The 14,320-nt window shown below is 37.1% G+C and overlaps 1 protein-coding gene across 8 annotated transcripts in view; it reads left to right on the top strand.

Moving 5' to 3' along the window:
* The window catches only part of SIPA1L1 (signal induced proliferation associated 1 like 1), a 203,067-nt gene that overhangs the window by 133,309 nt on the left and 55,438 nt on the right, over positions 1 to 14,320 (top strand). For all 8 annotated transcript variants that reach the window (XM_035327041.1, XM_035327039.1, XM_035327037.1 and 5 more), the window contains 4 exons: positions 632 to 2,452; positions 9,159 to 9,289; positions 9,926 to 10,114; positions 13,355 to 13,529. In XM_035327041.1, coding sequence (XP_035182932.1) covers positions 955 to 2,452; positions 9,159 to 9,289; positions 9,926 to 10,114; positions 13,355 to 13,529 — 1,993 coding nt within the window. In that variant the 5' untranslated portion in view covers positions 632 to 954. The remainder of the gene's footprint in view (positions 1 to 631; positions 2,453 to 9,158; positions 9,290 to 9,925; positions 10,115 to 13,354; positions 13,530 to 14,320) is intronic.

Here is a 14,320-nt window from a genome sequence, read left to right on the forward strand (position 1 = left end):
CCCAGATAATCTGCAAATAAGGCTGTGCAAAACGCAGAATAAATGTTGACAGCCATTCTTTCTATTGTCATTTTCTAATCTTCTTGGTAATTAGCTTCCTTCCTTCTTTTTGTTAGCATATATCATAGTTATTTACATTAATGAAAAAATTGAATAGGCTTTGTTCCTACCTAATTGCAGCCAAGGATGTATGACTTTCAAATGGTAATTTTGTGTATAAACTCAATGGATTCTGGATTCCTCATCTGGTTCACCTATAGATTCTATCGGAAATGGAGGCTGTATGTGTTCTTCAGCTGAGGAAATTAGCTCTCTACTTGGCTTTGTACAACTCTCTCCTGACCCAACTGAAATATCACTAATCAGTTCATAAGGAAAAGTTTGTATTTAGGCATGGAATCCAAATGCAAGAGTGGTGGCTTTTTATTTGCTTCCGAAGGCAAACCAGCAATATCTAGGTAACTTTTTACCACCATACCACAGCTCTATTTTTGAGATGACAATCAATGAGAATTAAGCATGTCTGTTAGAAGTCTTAATTCTGTTTAATAATTACTCTGATAGCTTCAGTTATGAAAAAAGTAATATATAAAATTATTAATTCTTTTATCTCCCTTTTACTCTGTTCTAGGCTTAAAAGAAGCATAAACGATTGGATTACCACTCTGATGTTCTGGAGCACAAGTGATGTTGAAACAATTGGAATGTCTTGGAGCATGGCTATTTCTTAAGATGCAAAAGTTAAAGGAAGTCACTGCTTTTCGAAACCTACTGAATATCTGCATTTTCTAGACACTTTGCATTCAACTGTGTCCTTAAATGTCCGTGGTTAAGATCTCATGCAACCACTTTATATTTTGGAGGCTATTCTCCAAAAGAGAACTGTGCATTTAAAGAGCAGAAATGACTGTTTTTTCTTTTGGAACTTATTAAAGTTGAATATACTAAAAGATCATGACCAGCTTGAAGCGGTCCCAGACCGAAAGGGCTGTTGCCACTGGAGTGTCAGTCGGAACAGATGGCACCTCAAAAGTCCACTCGGATGACTTTTACATGAGGCGCTTTAGGTCACAGAATGGCAGCTTAGGATCTGCAGTCATGGCTCCAGTTGGACCTCCTCGCAATGAAAGTTCCCATCATATTACATCTACTCCTGGAGTCCCTAAAATGGGGGTCAGGGCAAGGATTGCTGATTGGCCCCCAAGGAAGGAGAACATCAAGGAAACAAGTAGATCTAGTCAAGATATTGAAACAGCAAGTTGTCTTGACAGCATGTCTTCTAAAAGCAGTCCTGGGAGTCAGGGAAGCTCTGTTAACCTAAATGCTAGCGATTCTGTCATGTTGAAGAGCATCCAGAACACACTTAAAAGCAAGACCAGACAATCTGAGAATCTAGATTCCAGGTTTCTTACACCTGATGGCTATCCCAGTTCCCCAAGGAAAGCTCTTCGCAGAATAAGACAGCGCAGCAACAGCGACATTACCATAAGTGAGCTTGATGTAGATAGTTTTGATGAATGTATTTCACCCACTTTTAAATCTGGACCATCTCTGCACAGGGAGTATGGCAGCACATCTTCAATAGATAAGCAGGGAACTTCAGGGGAAAGTTTTTTTGACTTACTAAAGGGCTATAAAGATGAAAAGTCTGATCAGAGAAGCCCAGGCACAACTAAGCTCAGTGAACTCTTGATTGCCAGTGGAAGCAAGGGTTCAGGTTTTTCTCTAGATGTGATAGATGGCCCTATTACTCAAAGGGAGAACCTGAGACTCTTTAAGGAAAGAGAGAAACCACTCAAGAGACGCTCAAAATCAGAGACAGGAGATTCATCCATTTTTCGTAAGCTGCGTAATGCCAAAGGTGAAGGGGAGCTTGGGAAGTCTTCAGATCTTGAAGATAACAGGTCGGAAGATAGTGTCAAGCCTTGGACTTGTCCGAAGTGCTTTGCTCATTATGATGTACAGAGTATTTTATTTGATTTAAATGAAGCAGCAATCAACAGGCATAATGTTATTAAAAGAAGGAACACAACAACAGGAGCATCTGCTGCTGCTGTAGCATCACTTGTCTCTGGACCCTTGTCCCATTCTGCGAGTTTCAATTCTCCAATGGGCAGCACTGAAGACCTGAATTCAAAAGGAAGTCTCAATATGGACCAGGGGGATGATAAAAGCAATGAACTTGTGATGAGTTGTCCTTATTTTCGTAATGAGATTGGTGGGGAAGGGGAGAGGAAGATCAGCCTTTCCAAATCTAATTCAGGTTCCTTCAGTGGATGTGAAAGTGCCTCGTTTGAGTCAACTCTGAGTTCTCACTGCACGAACGCTGGAGTAGCAGTTCTAGAAGTTCCCAAGGAGAATCTGATTTTACATCTAGACAGAGTGAAAAGATACATTGTTGAACACGTAGACCTTGGTGCATATTACTATCGAAAATTCTTCTATCAGAAAGGTAAGTAATTTACGGTTCTCCTTGTGTTGTGTTAATGTTTAAACTGATGTTAATGGCAACGTTGTGTTAACAACATGTAAAGTTCAGCCGATGTGTAAGAGTAATACTTGCATAAAAATATTTTTTAATCATCAGTGCTTAAATATGGTGTATTTTATCAGTTTGCTCCTTTAATCTGTACATGCTGTGTCTAATCAAATTTATGTATCTGAAAAGACAGAACACAACTATCTGGTCGCATCATTCTATTGAAACCAGGGAATATCATATCCGTTGGACATATGCAGGAAAGTTTTTGTTCTATAGAAATGAGCAAAACCCAAACATGATCTAGATACACCCCTCGCCAAATGGTTCTGGCACTGTGAGTTGCAGATCTCGCCATCTGTTTGTTTTGCTCCTGAAAAAGATCAAAAACAATTGCAGAGCAAATTCCCATGAATTTGAAAAAAGAGTTCTGCTTTGTTGCCTCGTTAATGGTGTCTTCTGGTGGACAGAGCTGGTTCAGTGAGTGACATGACAAATGCCTGTCTCTCAGGTACCAGTGTCCAGGATTGGGTTTCATCTGCTTAGTGAAAGCAGCTCAGCAGAGCTTGTTTCCTGCAGATTAAAGCAACAGGGATGCCTAGTTAAAATAAGTAGATGGTCAGCCCAGAGAAACTTCAGCTCATTAACTGTGGATTACAGCTAATAATCTCATCTCCCCTTTTTCCCTTGCCTCAGAGTATGATCATCTCCTGTCTCTTCTTTCCGGCATTGTCCCTTAGATGAGTAGCTCTTGTCATGTGTCCCGTAGTCTCTTCTTTCTGCAGTGTTTTAAGCCTGAGAGAGCCTTTGCTGACTGGTTTTGCAGGTTCACATCCTTTGGAGAGAAAACATTTAGGAAAAATGTTGCTTTGTTATAAGACAGATGCACAAAATAGGATGAGGTATGTTTGGAGGGGAGAGCCCGAGATTAGAGATTTGCCTGTGTTTACCATCCCATCTGCCCCTGCCTGGAACAATTTGATTCCTTGTCACCCTGGTGAGTTCTGGAGTTGGCAACTAAGGGTGCCCTTGTGTGTTCTAGCTGACCTGACTTAACAGCATTTCAGCACTGAGAGGGAGAAAGAAGACTTTATTTCCTCCCCCTCGTACCAGTTCTCTCCTTTTCTGCCAACCCAGTGGGCAGTTCAGTTTACTAACCAAGCAGAAATCTTGCCATAAATTGTTTATGTATTGCTTGATTATTTTTCTCCAGTTCTAGTGAATCAAATCAGCTTTCCTTGCAATCAGAAGTCAGCACCAGGTAAGCAGCGAGAGCGAGCAGTGCAACAGGAAGGAGGTGCGAGTGGGGTTACGGCAGTGTGTTAGTTGGGCTTATCCCAGGGGGAAACCGCACCCTCACACTAGTACGATGGCAGTCACCATTATACCTCCATTTCTTTCTAGTAGTAATTAAGATTAATTAGATAAACTCAACATAATCTAGTCCTAAGGCTATTTGTGAGGGGTAACCAGATACGATACTGTCAGTGTGTGTGTGGGGTGGGACTGGGGAAAGAGGAGGAACTGTGATTTTTCTCAAGCCATAAAACTGGCTGTTAAATGGATTTTAAATTCACTGTGCTTGTGTTTGTTCCACAGTGCGTGAGCCAGGGAAATTTTGTTAAGATGGCTTCTGAAAAAAGACATCCTTCTGAGAAGTCTTATTAGATAGGACAGATCCCCACAGTTCTAAAAATATCAAAAGCATTTTGTTGACCAAAACCATTTTGTTGATGATCTTTCCCCAAACATACCATAGAATCATCTCAGAGACAGGTTTGTAATAAAAATTCAAGCAGTGTATAAGGAAAAATATCAAGGAAGTCAGTTGTAACTGACAGTTTTCTATAACATGAAGGAAGTAATGATGCAGAAACTTCTTTATCTGAAGATCGGGTTGTATCTTTAATATGAATATCGCTGACATGAGTAAAGATGGTTTTGGTAGCATCTGCTAGTCAGGTCAATAGGCCTGGGTAATTTGATAGAAATGTATGAAGCGAAAAATTCTGATTCAGCTGTGATAACGTAAAGATCTCAAACTGGAAGATTACACAGAACTGGAGAACTCTTCAAGTGATCCTAGAGTTTGTTTAAAAACAGAAGTGGTGATCCAGAGAATTTTCTTTTAACTTGTTTTCATTTCATTCAACTTCAAATAACAAAGCATGTCATTTGTGACCACATCAACAAAGTAGTACCAGTTGAAAACATTAATGATGCCAGTCAGCATGATTTCAGGAGCAGTAGGTCATGGAAGTGCTTTTATGCGTATGGTCCATTTTAATTTCTCAAAGGTAATTTGGTGAGGTGTTCATGGTGACTTGACTGGAGTCTTTAATTACATGGACGTAATAGTTTATTCTTTACAGTATTGTTACATGGATGATAGATGCATCTCGTATTTTACAGTGTGCAGAGGAGGGAGCAGGAGTTGAGAGGTGTTGTGAGCAGGAGTATTGCTAACATGGTCCAAAATATTTAAGGTATCTTAATCCAGGTAGTATTGCATGTGGTATTCATGGATTAATTTTGTATAACTTCTTCGAATGCTAAAGGCTGAACACTTTATGCAAAGGAAATACTAAAGGGAAAATACTCTGACCCTTTACAGAGCAGTGGAAAAGTTACTGCTAAAATAATGATGTGGTCTGGTGTCCAGACCACTAAATGTGGTCTAATACTGCTGGAAACAGCTTAGTGGGGGTTAGAAAAATGGTACAAATAATGGGGATAACAACTTTACAATTGTAGTCCTCCAGGTTGGCTTCAGCTTTTCTACTTTCTACTGTCTAAGCTAGTTATCCAGACTCCACATATACCCAGTGGAGAGAAATGAACATTGCAGAATTATGTGAATAGCGGTCTTTTTACACGCAGTTAGCTGTAGCAGGCTGATACTTCACTAACTCGCATCTAGGTGTTTGTATTTACAGGAGATGAATGGTACTCTATGGTTGTAAAAGATGTATTTGCAAGGTGACTATCTAAACGTAGATAAAAGAAAAAACCGCAAGAACAGTTTTGTGAAACTTAAATAAAACCTTGAAATAAGACAAAGCATTGAACAACAATGAAAACTATGTGGGAGAAACTTGTTAAAAGGAAGCTATTTGTTATTTGGATTTTACATGACAGTCATGCTTCTTTTATGACAGACATACTTCTCATTTTCTCCTTATAGAGCATTCTAACGTTTCAGCTTGTCTTATGACTGTGGTGAGAATAAAACTTTGCAATTGATTTTCTATGAAAATGCATGTTATCTCAGTTGATGAACTTCAGTTTTAATTGTGTATTTAATTGTGTAAAAGTGTATTTTTTGACAAAAAGAAGGAACATCAAATTGTTCAGGCCTTCTTATTGAAATATAAGAAAATGACTTTTTATGTGAGAATTAGCTATTCAGGTAAGAATCATACGCTTTCTACACCAGCTTATTTCATACCATTGACTGCAGTGCTTCAGTTTTAAATGTAAAACTACTTGAAGTCACTGCTTCTGGACAAGAAACTACAATTCCCAGAGAAAGTAATAGGCATCCTAGCTCAGCCCAAAATTTCTTACGGTCCTATGTTCTGGCAAAGCCAGGCAACAGATGCTGAAGGAGGAGTGATAGGATTAAGGCAAAGGCAAGTGATCCTTCCCAGATGTACTTGCCCAGCCTGCAGAGATTTGCAGCTAATGGGCATCTTCAGCTAGTGCTAATACCACTAGCAAAGCATTCAGCAATCCTTGGGCTCACCTTCCAGGTAGTTACCAGTTCAGCCTGTTGCCTGTTACCCTGTATAAACATCCAGTATTCACAGTATTCATGGGGGTGGGGGGGAGAACCATGCTTTTTATTGTATCTGTGACTTGAAATCAAAGACTTCTTTTATCAATAATAAAACCATAGGGATGGACAAATTTGTTTCCATCAACATCTCTGTATTCTGCTTGGAAAGCAGAATCTACAGTGTGTAGAGCTACAGTGTGTAGCTCTGGAGGAGCAATCTCTTCCCTCAAAATCAAGTGTATTTACATAGATTTCCTCTGCAACTAACTTATAAATAACTGCCAGAAAGTGCTCATTTTCACTTAGGGTCTTTGACTGGAAGCATCTTTTGAATTACATAATAAATATTTAACTTTTTTTTTTTTATGTGTGTATAATCAGTTATAATGGCAAGGTGCAAACAATGAAATATTTCATTTTGGCTTGAAGTTTATAGAATAATTTATGCCTATTGCTAGCTGCCTCCTGAGCATCTTTTAATTAATTTTTCAACAGGAGTTTAAATGACAAAATGTTGGCCTTGAAGTTTTGCTTTCAGTGAAGCTTGTGTGGGGTGGAAGAAAATGCTGTCTTCTATGCTATTCATGTTTGGTATAAAATTCTTGAATTATATTCAGAAACAGTCCTATATTTTTAACAGTAAAACTCCAAATTTGTTATCTTTAGTTTGTAAGTTAAGTTTTGTGCACATAAATCTTGCTACTAGCTTTCCTATTAGAGGAAAGAGAAAATGGTTGGAATTTGTAATGCAAGCTAGCCTAGCTAGGAAAAAAAAATAATTATCTGTGCAATTGTTGGTGCAGAAAACTCCAGTGTCATTTTTGGATTCCTTCTAGTAGGTATTACCAATTTACCTTTGTTTCCATAACATTTTCTGTTGTGTAAGTAAAGGTACGTGTATACAGTACAATGTTTTTAATTCACCAGACAAGCAGTTTAGGGTGGAGACAGCCAAGCTGGCTCAAGTTTTGGAAGCTGCATGTAGGATGCTGCTAGAAACTTGGTTTGGATAGACCCTTAGTGATTGCATTTCTTATGCGTTCTTTTCTGCCATAAACTGTACATTGAGTTATAAATACCTTGGAGAAAAACAGGGTGTACTATACGTAATGGAAGAAGAAGAAAAACTAAGGTGCTAATAAGATGTTTTGGATTTTTAAACATCAGAAGATCTATGTGGCATCTATTGTTGGAGAAATATAAAAATTTCCTTAGTCTTATGTAGATACTTTAATTCATTCTTGATTTCTTCACTTACCACTAATTCAGTCACCCAAAGCTTCTGCCAATATTTACAGGATATTGTACAAGATATTAAAAAAATAATAAGAATTGAATGTTAATTACCTCTGTGCAGAGTACTGACTTTTGAGGATTTACAGAGGAATTCAATAGAAACTACAGTGCTGCAGCATGTCTCTTTGTTTTGTGTCACACATGCACTGAAACCTTTAAATGGAAACCCCTGACTAAGGACAGGGTAATAAAATACCAGGTACTGGGAAGTAGTACAGAGGCCCTAGGGGCTTAGGGGAGAACAGTTGTGTGAAGACAAGTTCTAGGGCATACATAGCTTTGCAAGGAGAAAGCACCTACTTGAAAAGCATGGAGTATGTTGGAGGAAAGCGTGACAGGAATCCATAAGTTTCTTTTTTTCAAAAAAAAAAAAAAAAGATGCACTCAAATTTTGAACACTGAAAGTGATTATGCAGTGGAAAAATTACTGCCATTCACTTGGGAAGGGTGTATTTTGATAGCTATTTTTAGTATTTTTGCAGATGCATTTCTTGATAGTGATATTCAAATATTTTGCACTTTATCCCTGCGGAATGCCTCATATCAGAATGCTGTTAAAGTACTAATTCATTTTGGTTGTTTTATGAATAGCACGTAATCTGTGATGGTACAGGTGGTATGGTTAGATTTCCATTCTTGTTATCATTCCACTGAATTTCACATTTCTTCTTTCAAGTGCTGAAATTTCAGATAGCTCTAACTTTCCATTTTTGTGCATGTATAAATTCATTCATATATGCAAACCTGCAGCATATGGAAAGGGATGATGTAGGACTTTTTTTCTTCTAAGATGCTTTACTTCAGTTTTTTAACACTCTTAAATTTGCAGGTATTGTATGTTTAAATTCAGTCGTCACTTCAGATATGTGCAACTTCATTTGTATGCTCCTGAATTCTTGGGGGTGTACCTCTGTCACCAGACTAGATAGTTTATAATGCTCAGAAAGCTCAATAGTAGAGCCTTTAACACTAATGTCTTAAATTGCTGAGCTTTAATTTTTGCAAATGTACATTCCTAACATGTTTTGACATGAAGTTTGGCTTTATCCCTGTGGTTAAGCAAATACAAAAGTGTATCTCAAATAATACACTACTTGGTTAGCAAGCGATTTCTCCAGGCCTGTATCTTCCTCTCTGTCCACCCCCACCCTCCCAGTTACCAGCCTCTCACCTCTTAGCATTGAGTAACTTGTGAGACTGTTTTAATACAACAATAATTAACATCCTTTGTTTGCTACAATTGCCTGCTGTTCATGTTTTTAACAGGGGAGTGGTGAATTTCTCTCTTTGGTGCATTTGGCTTCCTTGTTTTTACATTTTAAGGAATGTGAATGAAATGGATTTTACTTTAAAAGCCAGCGTAAGAGGTGTATCCTGTTTTAGTCCTGCTTAAGTACAATGTTGAATTTCAACTTTCCTGAATACATGGAGCTCTTCAGAGAACTGAAAGATGAGAATGAAATCCTGGTATCACTGAAGTTATGCTCCAGTTGACTCTAGTGCAATTGGCAGTTTCTTTCCGGTATAACAACTAAGCATGAAAATACAGTTCAAATATAAGAAGTAAGATGGACTTTTTTTTTTTTTTTTTTTTTAATACACAAGAACACTGGAACTATTTTGGAGCAGATGAGAACCTCGGTCCAGTGGCTGTAAGCATAAGAAGAGAAAAACCAGAGGAAATAAAAGAAAATGGGCCACAGTACAACTACCGGATCATATTCAGAACCAGTGAGGTAAGCAGTTCGTGACTGATAGTAAGAGAAACTGGAAGGGAGGAGGCTAAATCGAGTGGGGGGTGGTGATGGAGGAGTTTCTTGACTTTTCAATGTGGATAGGTTTGTCTCCTGTGTATATACAATCCAAGAATCACTTAACAAAGGTATACCACATGTTTATATTATAGAGAATACAAGTGAGTATATCAATGAGTAATTCCAGAACAAGCAATACAAAAGGCACCTGTGAAGATTGTTTTGGTTAAAGCTTGAGAGATTTACTGGAGCTATATTAGCTATAAGCAAGCAAAGAAGAAGAAAATTACTTCCTCCAATTTCATTTGTGGAAGTGGTTAGACTTTGAAATGCTCCGCTAGAAATAGTACTACTCCTAATCTTCCCAAGTGTTAGTTTTCTGTGAAACATAAATCTGTAAAGAATTTTGAATCATTGGAAACATTTGGAGTACTTTTAGCTATCGGGATGAGAGACGTTTTGCGTGTCAGTGTCTGTTTCACACAACATGAATTAGCTGGTGTCTTCAGACTCCGTTGAGAAATGGAGAAAAGTACATTTTGCTACAATGCTGTTGCTAATCAACCTTGTCTCTGTGCATAATTCAACATATAAGCTATTTTTGTTCTCTATGCTTAGCTTATGACGTTAAGAGGCTCTGTGCTGGAAGATGCTATCCCTTCAACTGCAAAGCATTGCACAGCCAGAGGACTTCCCCTTAAAGAAGTGCTCGAGTATGTGGTTCCTGAGCTGAATATCCATTGCCTAAGGCTGGCCTTCAACACTCCTAAAGTCACAGAACAGCTTATGAAGCTGGATGAACAAGGGGTAAGTACAAAGCTGTGGAATGAGACAAATTGTTTTAAACTGTCAGGTTACTCACTGAACTGCCAAAATCCTTTTTAACTTTAATTGACTTCAGTCAGTCTATTAAAACGCCCCATTTAAATTAAAGCTTGTCATCTATAGGGAGAGAATTCTGTGTCTTTCCCTCAAGTTTTGCAATATGTTTGCTTTGTATGAAATCGAGCTCACTGCTGTAAGTAGTCTAAAGTTTTAGTTTAGTGTTATGGCAGTTGTCCATTTTAATTTACTTTAAAAGAGATTAAGTGATTGTTTTCTGAAGACTGTTGGATAGGGAGTTGTTTTGTTCTGACTTTCATATTATTATAATGACAATTGAAATCTCCAAAGTTACTTAATATTTTGTTGTAAAATACTAACATTGTATTTGGCACAACCATTACCAGGATGCTGCCTATAGTTTGCTTTTTTCCCTGTTTTGAACAAGTAACGTCAAAATATTCTCACCCTCTTCATGCAGTTGATTTTCAATTAGGTGGTAGTCTCCTGTTCTCTTTAAAGATGAAACTAAGGTTTATTAGCTATATAGATTAGGCTTTACCCATGGGCTTTCATTTAGCTAAGTGAATTTTATGATTAAGAACTTTGACAGTGACATTTAACAGCTCTGTTTTGAGTAATGGGATTGTTGATGTCTTTCTTCTGGTCTTTTTTGTTGCTTATGATCAGCCTTTTCTGCGCAACATTAAAATCTATGTTACTGTTTTTTCTTGCTGTCAGTCTGATGTTGAAGTACAGTCATCATAACATAGAAAAAGAGTTAATCATTATCTGTACCACAAGGGGGAGAGAATGGCTATTCTAAAAAGGGTCAGATCCAAAAAGATTCAAAGGTTCAGGACCTTACAAATATGCCCTTCAAGAACCTCAAATCTGACTAACATTGATTAGAAAGTCTTCCCAAGGGGGGAAAATCTATCAGAATCTTCTATGTAAATACATAAACTCTAAAATTATTTCTATTAGATATCTAATTAGAAAAGTAATTTAGTATAATTTGGTTCAGAAATCAATTAGGTATTTTAAAAAAATTAAAGATGAAATTATCCTTACTTCAAGTCTTATCTGTCATTAGCAATCTGGAGTATGATATAGTATGTTTTTTATTACTATTTAAACTTTTGAAAATCATTAAGGGCGATTGATAGTTAAAAATGTACTTTCTACATCAAAGTATTTTTGTTTTTGTGGTAATGAAACAGTTTGACACTTCTAACAGAAAAAAAGATAAGCACACTCTGTACTAATTAGAAGCTGCATTTTTATCAATTTCAAGCTAACACACAAATTTGGGTAACAGCTGCTCCACTAATTAGGTACACAATGTTTATCACTTCTTGCTGTGTGTGTGTCACTTTCGCTACAGCTTAAACAGGTGCCTGTTTGATGTAGCAACTAGGAAGTTTTGTGAATTTAAGAGTTAAGACTATGTAGTGACCTTAGCCTAACTTAGCTGTTAAATTTCACCCAGTAACTCCTACATTGAGACAAATTTGTATTTTTAATAAAACTTATTCACCAGGTTTGATTAAGGTAGACTGCCTTTTTGTTTTAATATTTGAGTGAGGTTTTGAAGCAGTTAGTAGCTTTCATATTTATGAATTTGCAATTATTTAAATGTATCTGCTTTCAGCTTCCAGACTTTTCTGCAAAGGTTTTTTGTATGCAGTCATTAAATCATCTGTTGATCTTGTTTATGGTAAACTAAACAGATTGCTCTTTTCAAGTCTCTCACTGCAACATATTCTCTGAATTTCATATTATTTTTGTCTGAGCTCTGTCTCCTCTAATCTTTCTATTTCTTAAGAATGTAGATATCTGAGCTGCATACAGTGTCCAGTATGAGAATGGGAATATGCTGCAAAGACAGGTGGCTCTTCTTGCCCTTTTTTTTTTTTAACTGGTGTTGTATGTCAAGTTGCATGTTCCTTACTTCCCCTTAGATTGTTAAAGTCAAGGTAACATCTGCTGTTCTGTACATACAGCCTGCAGTGTTCTCACCTAGCTGTTCTTTTTATTGACTTGATTAAAATGTGTTTGTTTGAATGGTTCCACATTAAAAAGCAATCCAATCATTCTGTTTCTCAGTGGCGGCTTCCTGGCTAATTACCATCTACTCATCTTCATCTTGAATGCAGAGTTCATGGCAACTTTAGGTTTACGTCCAAATATGACGTAAAAATCTATTTAGACTTCACAGTAACCTGTAGCCCAGAATCATAAATCTCTGCCAGTTTTCATAGACTTTTCTGGACTTAATTCTGACAGATCTGCTTGATTTTTTTTTTAAATGGACCCTTTGCAAAAATGGACAGGTAGGAGGAAAGATTATTTGCTGTACTATATGTATGAACCAGACAAATTAGACACACAAAATCTCCAAAACACTCCTTAGCACTCTGCTGGTCAGAGTTTCTGTGTGTGAAAATGTTTACAGAGATGTCTGTAAACAGCTGTTGGCCCTGCTTTTTTTCCCTTTTATGTCTTCTATTTCTGTAGTGCAGTCATAAAATATGCAGATGTGGCCCTTTTTGTGTGTGTATCAGTGGAAACAGTATGTTTTGAAGAATCACAGTTGTGGTTGGACTAAATTTCTTTCTTTCACATGGTTAGATTCTGCTTTATTATTTAGCTGTTTTGTTACTGCATTTTTTTAAATCACAGAAGGCCAATGAATGTCATTGAACCATTTAAACATGGTTAACAGCTAAGCACACTAACATGTGAATAACTTTTTTCTTCTCTTTAAGTGAAGGACTGTTAATTTTATCACCATTTATAGAAATGAGTGAGTGCCATGCCCTGCTTCTCCATGTGGAAGGCTTAGTGTAGTATAGTAACCGTGGAACCAGTCTAAGTCGAGTTCCTGATGTTTCTCAGCCAACACTTGCACTGTGGCTCAGTGTAAGACATTCACCATATGCAAGGTGTGATCTCTTCTTCCAGAAAGTAAAGAACATCAATGTTTGTTTCACTTTGGAAATCAATTCTATCTTCAGATTAAATATGCCATTGTCAAGGCAATCATGGTGGAAGACAATGAGATTTTTTGGAAGTATTCTAACATTTGAAATTAGAATGATGGTTGGGTATTTTTTTTCATTGTGAATTAAGGGTTTAATAAAAAATCTGAAGTGAATTCAGTAAATAAGCTGCTATATCACTTGGCATACATACAAGATTTTTGTATTTTTCCCTTTGCAGTTAAGTTACCAACTTAAGGTGGGTATCATGTACTGCAAAGCTGGGCAGAGCACAGAAGAGGAGATGTATAACAATGAATCAGCAGGACCAGCCTTTGAAGAGTTTCTTCAGCTCTTGGGAGAACGCGTTCGGCTCAAGGGATTTGAAAAGTATCGTGCTCAGCTGGATACAAAGAGTAAGGCATTTTCTTTTTTTCTCCTAAGTGAACAAAATACATAATATGGTTGCAAATTGACTTTTTGCACATAATTGCTAAAAATAGCCTCTTTGCTATGGGAAGACAGTTGCTCAATATTGGAAGCGAAAGCAGAGCAAACACACAATTTGACCCATACCCATATGGTTTTTCAGTTCTGATAATTATTGGATTTTTATACTAATTTCATATGAAATTGTCAGTAAAGCTGCAACATGAAACCAGAGACTGTGGAGCTGTTATCAGCATCTCAAACCCATTATCAGTATATTGTAATGAATAATCAAAACAGTTGGTATGCAATGAATTTTTTAATAATGTCTAAAAGACTGACTCAAAAAAACAAGTTTTGAGAACCCATCTATGTAATTCCACCTTGATGAGTTGATTTGTTGATTTTATGCAATGTCTGTTGCATATACTTTCTCCTCTAAGCAGTTTTTCCTGCTATCAAATGTATTCTTCCCTCTGTGATTTTTCTTCTGATTTATGGAAATAAAACTGTATTTGACAGTTTTAATCATAAAACATTGCAACAGAAGTGCACTGGAAAGATGATTTTAGGTGACAGTAACTGAAAGAAATGCTTGGTTTTTGGAATCGAGCTTGTGAAATACCTGTTTATCAGCTAGTGCTAGTTTATTCAATTTGTAAATCTATTTAAAAATACTGCAGGGACAACTTTGGCCTGGCTTCCTTTTTTATGAGTATTGGAACTAACCAATTCATACGGAGATCTCTTGCTATTTTGCTCACTTGCAGCACAGGAA

The sequence above is a fragment of the Oxyura jamaicensis genome, chromosome 5 (genome assembly GCF_011077185.1).
Source record: "Oxyura jamaicensis isolate SHBP4307 breed ruddy duck chromosome 5, BPBGC_Ojam_1.0, whole genome shotgun sequence".
NCBI classification, from domain to species: domain Eukaryota; kingdom Metazoa; phylum Chordata; class Aves; order Anseriformes; family Anatidae; genus Oxyura; species Oxyura jamaicensis.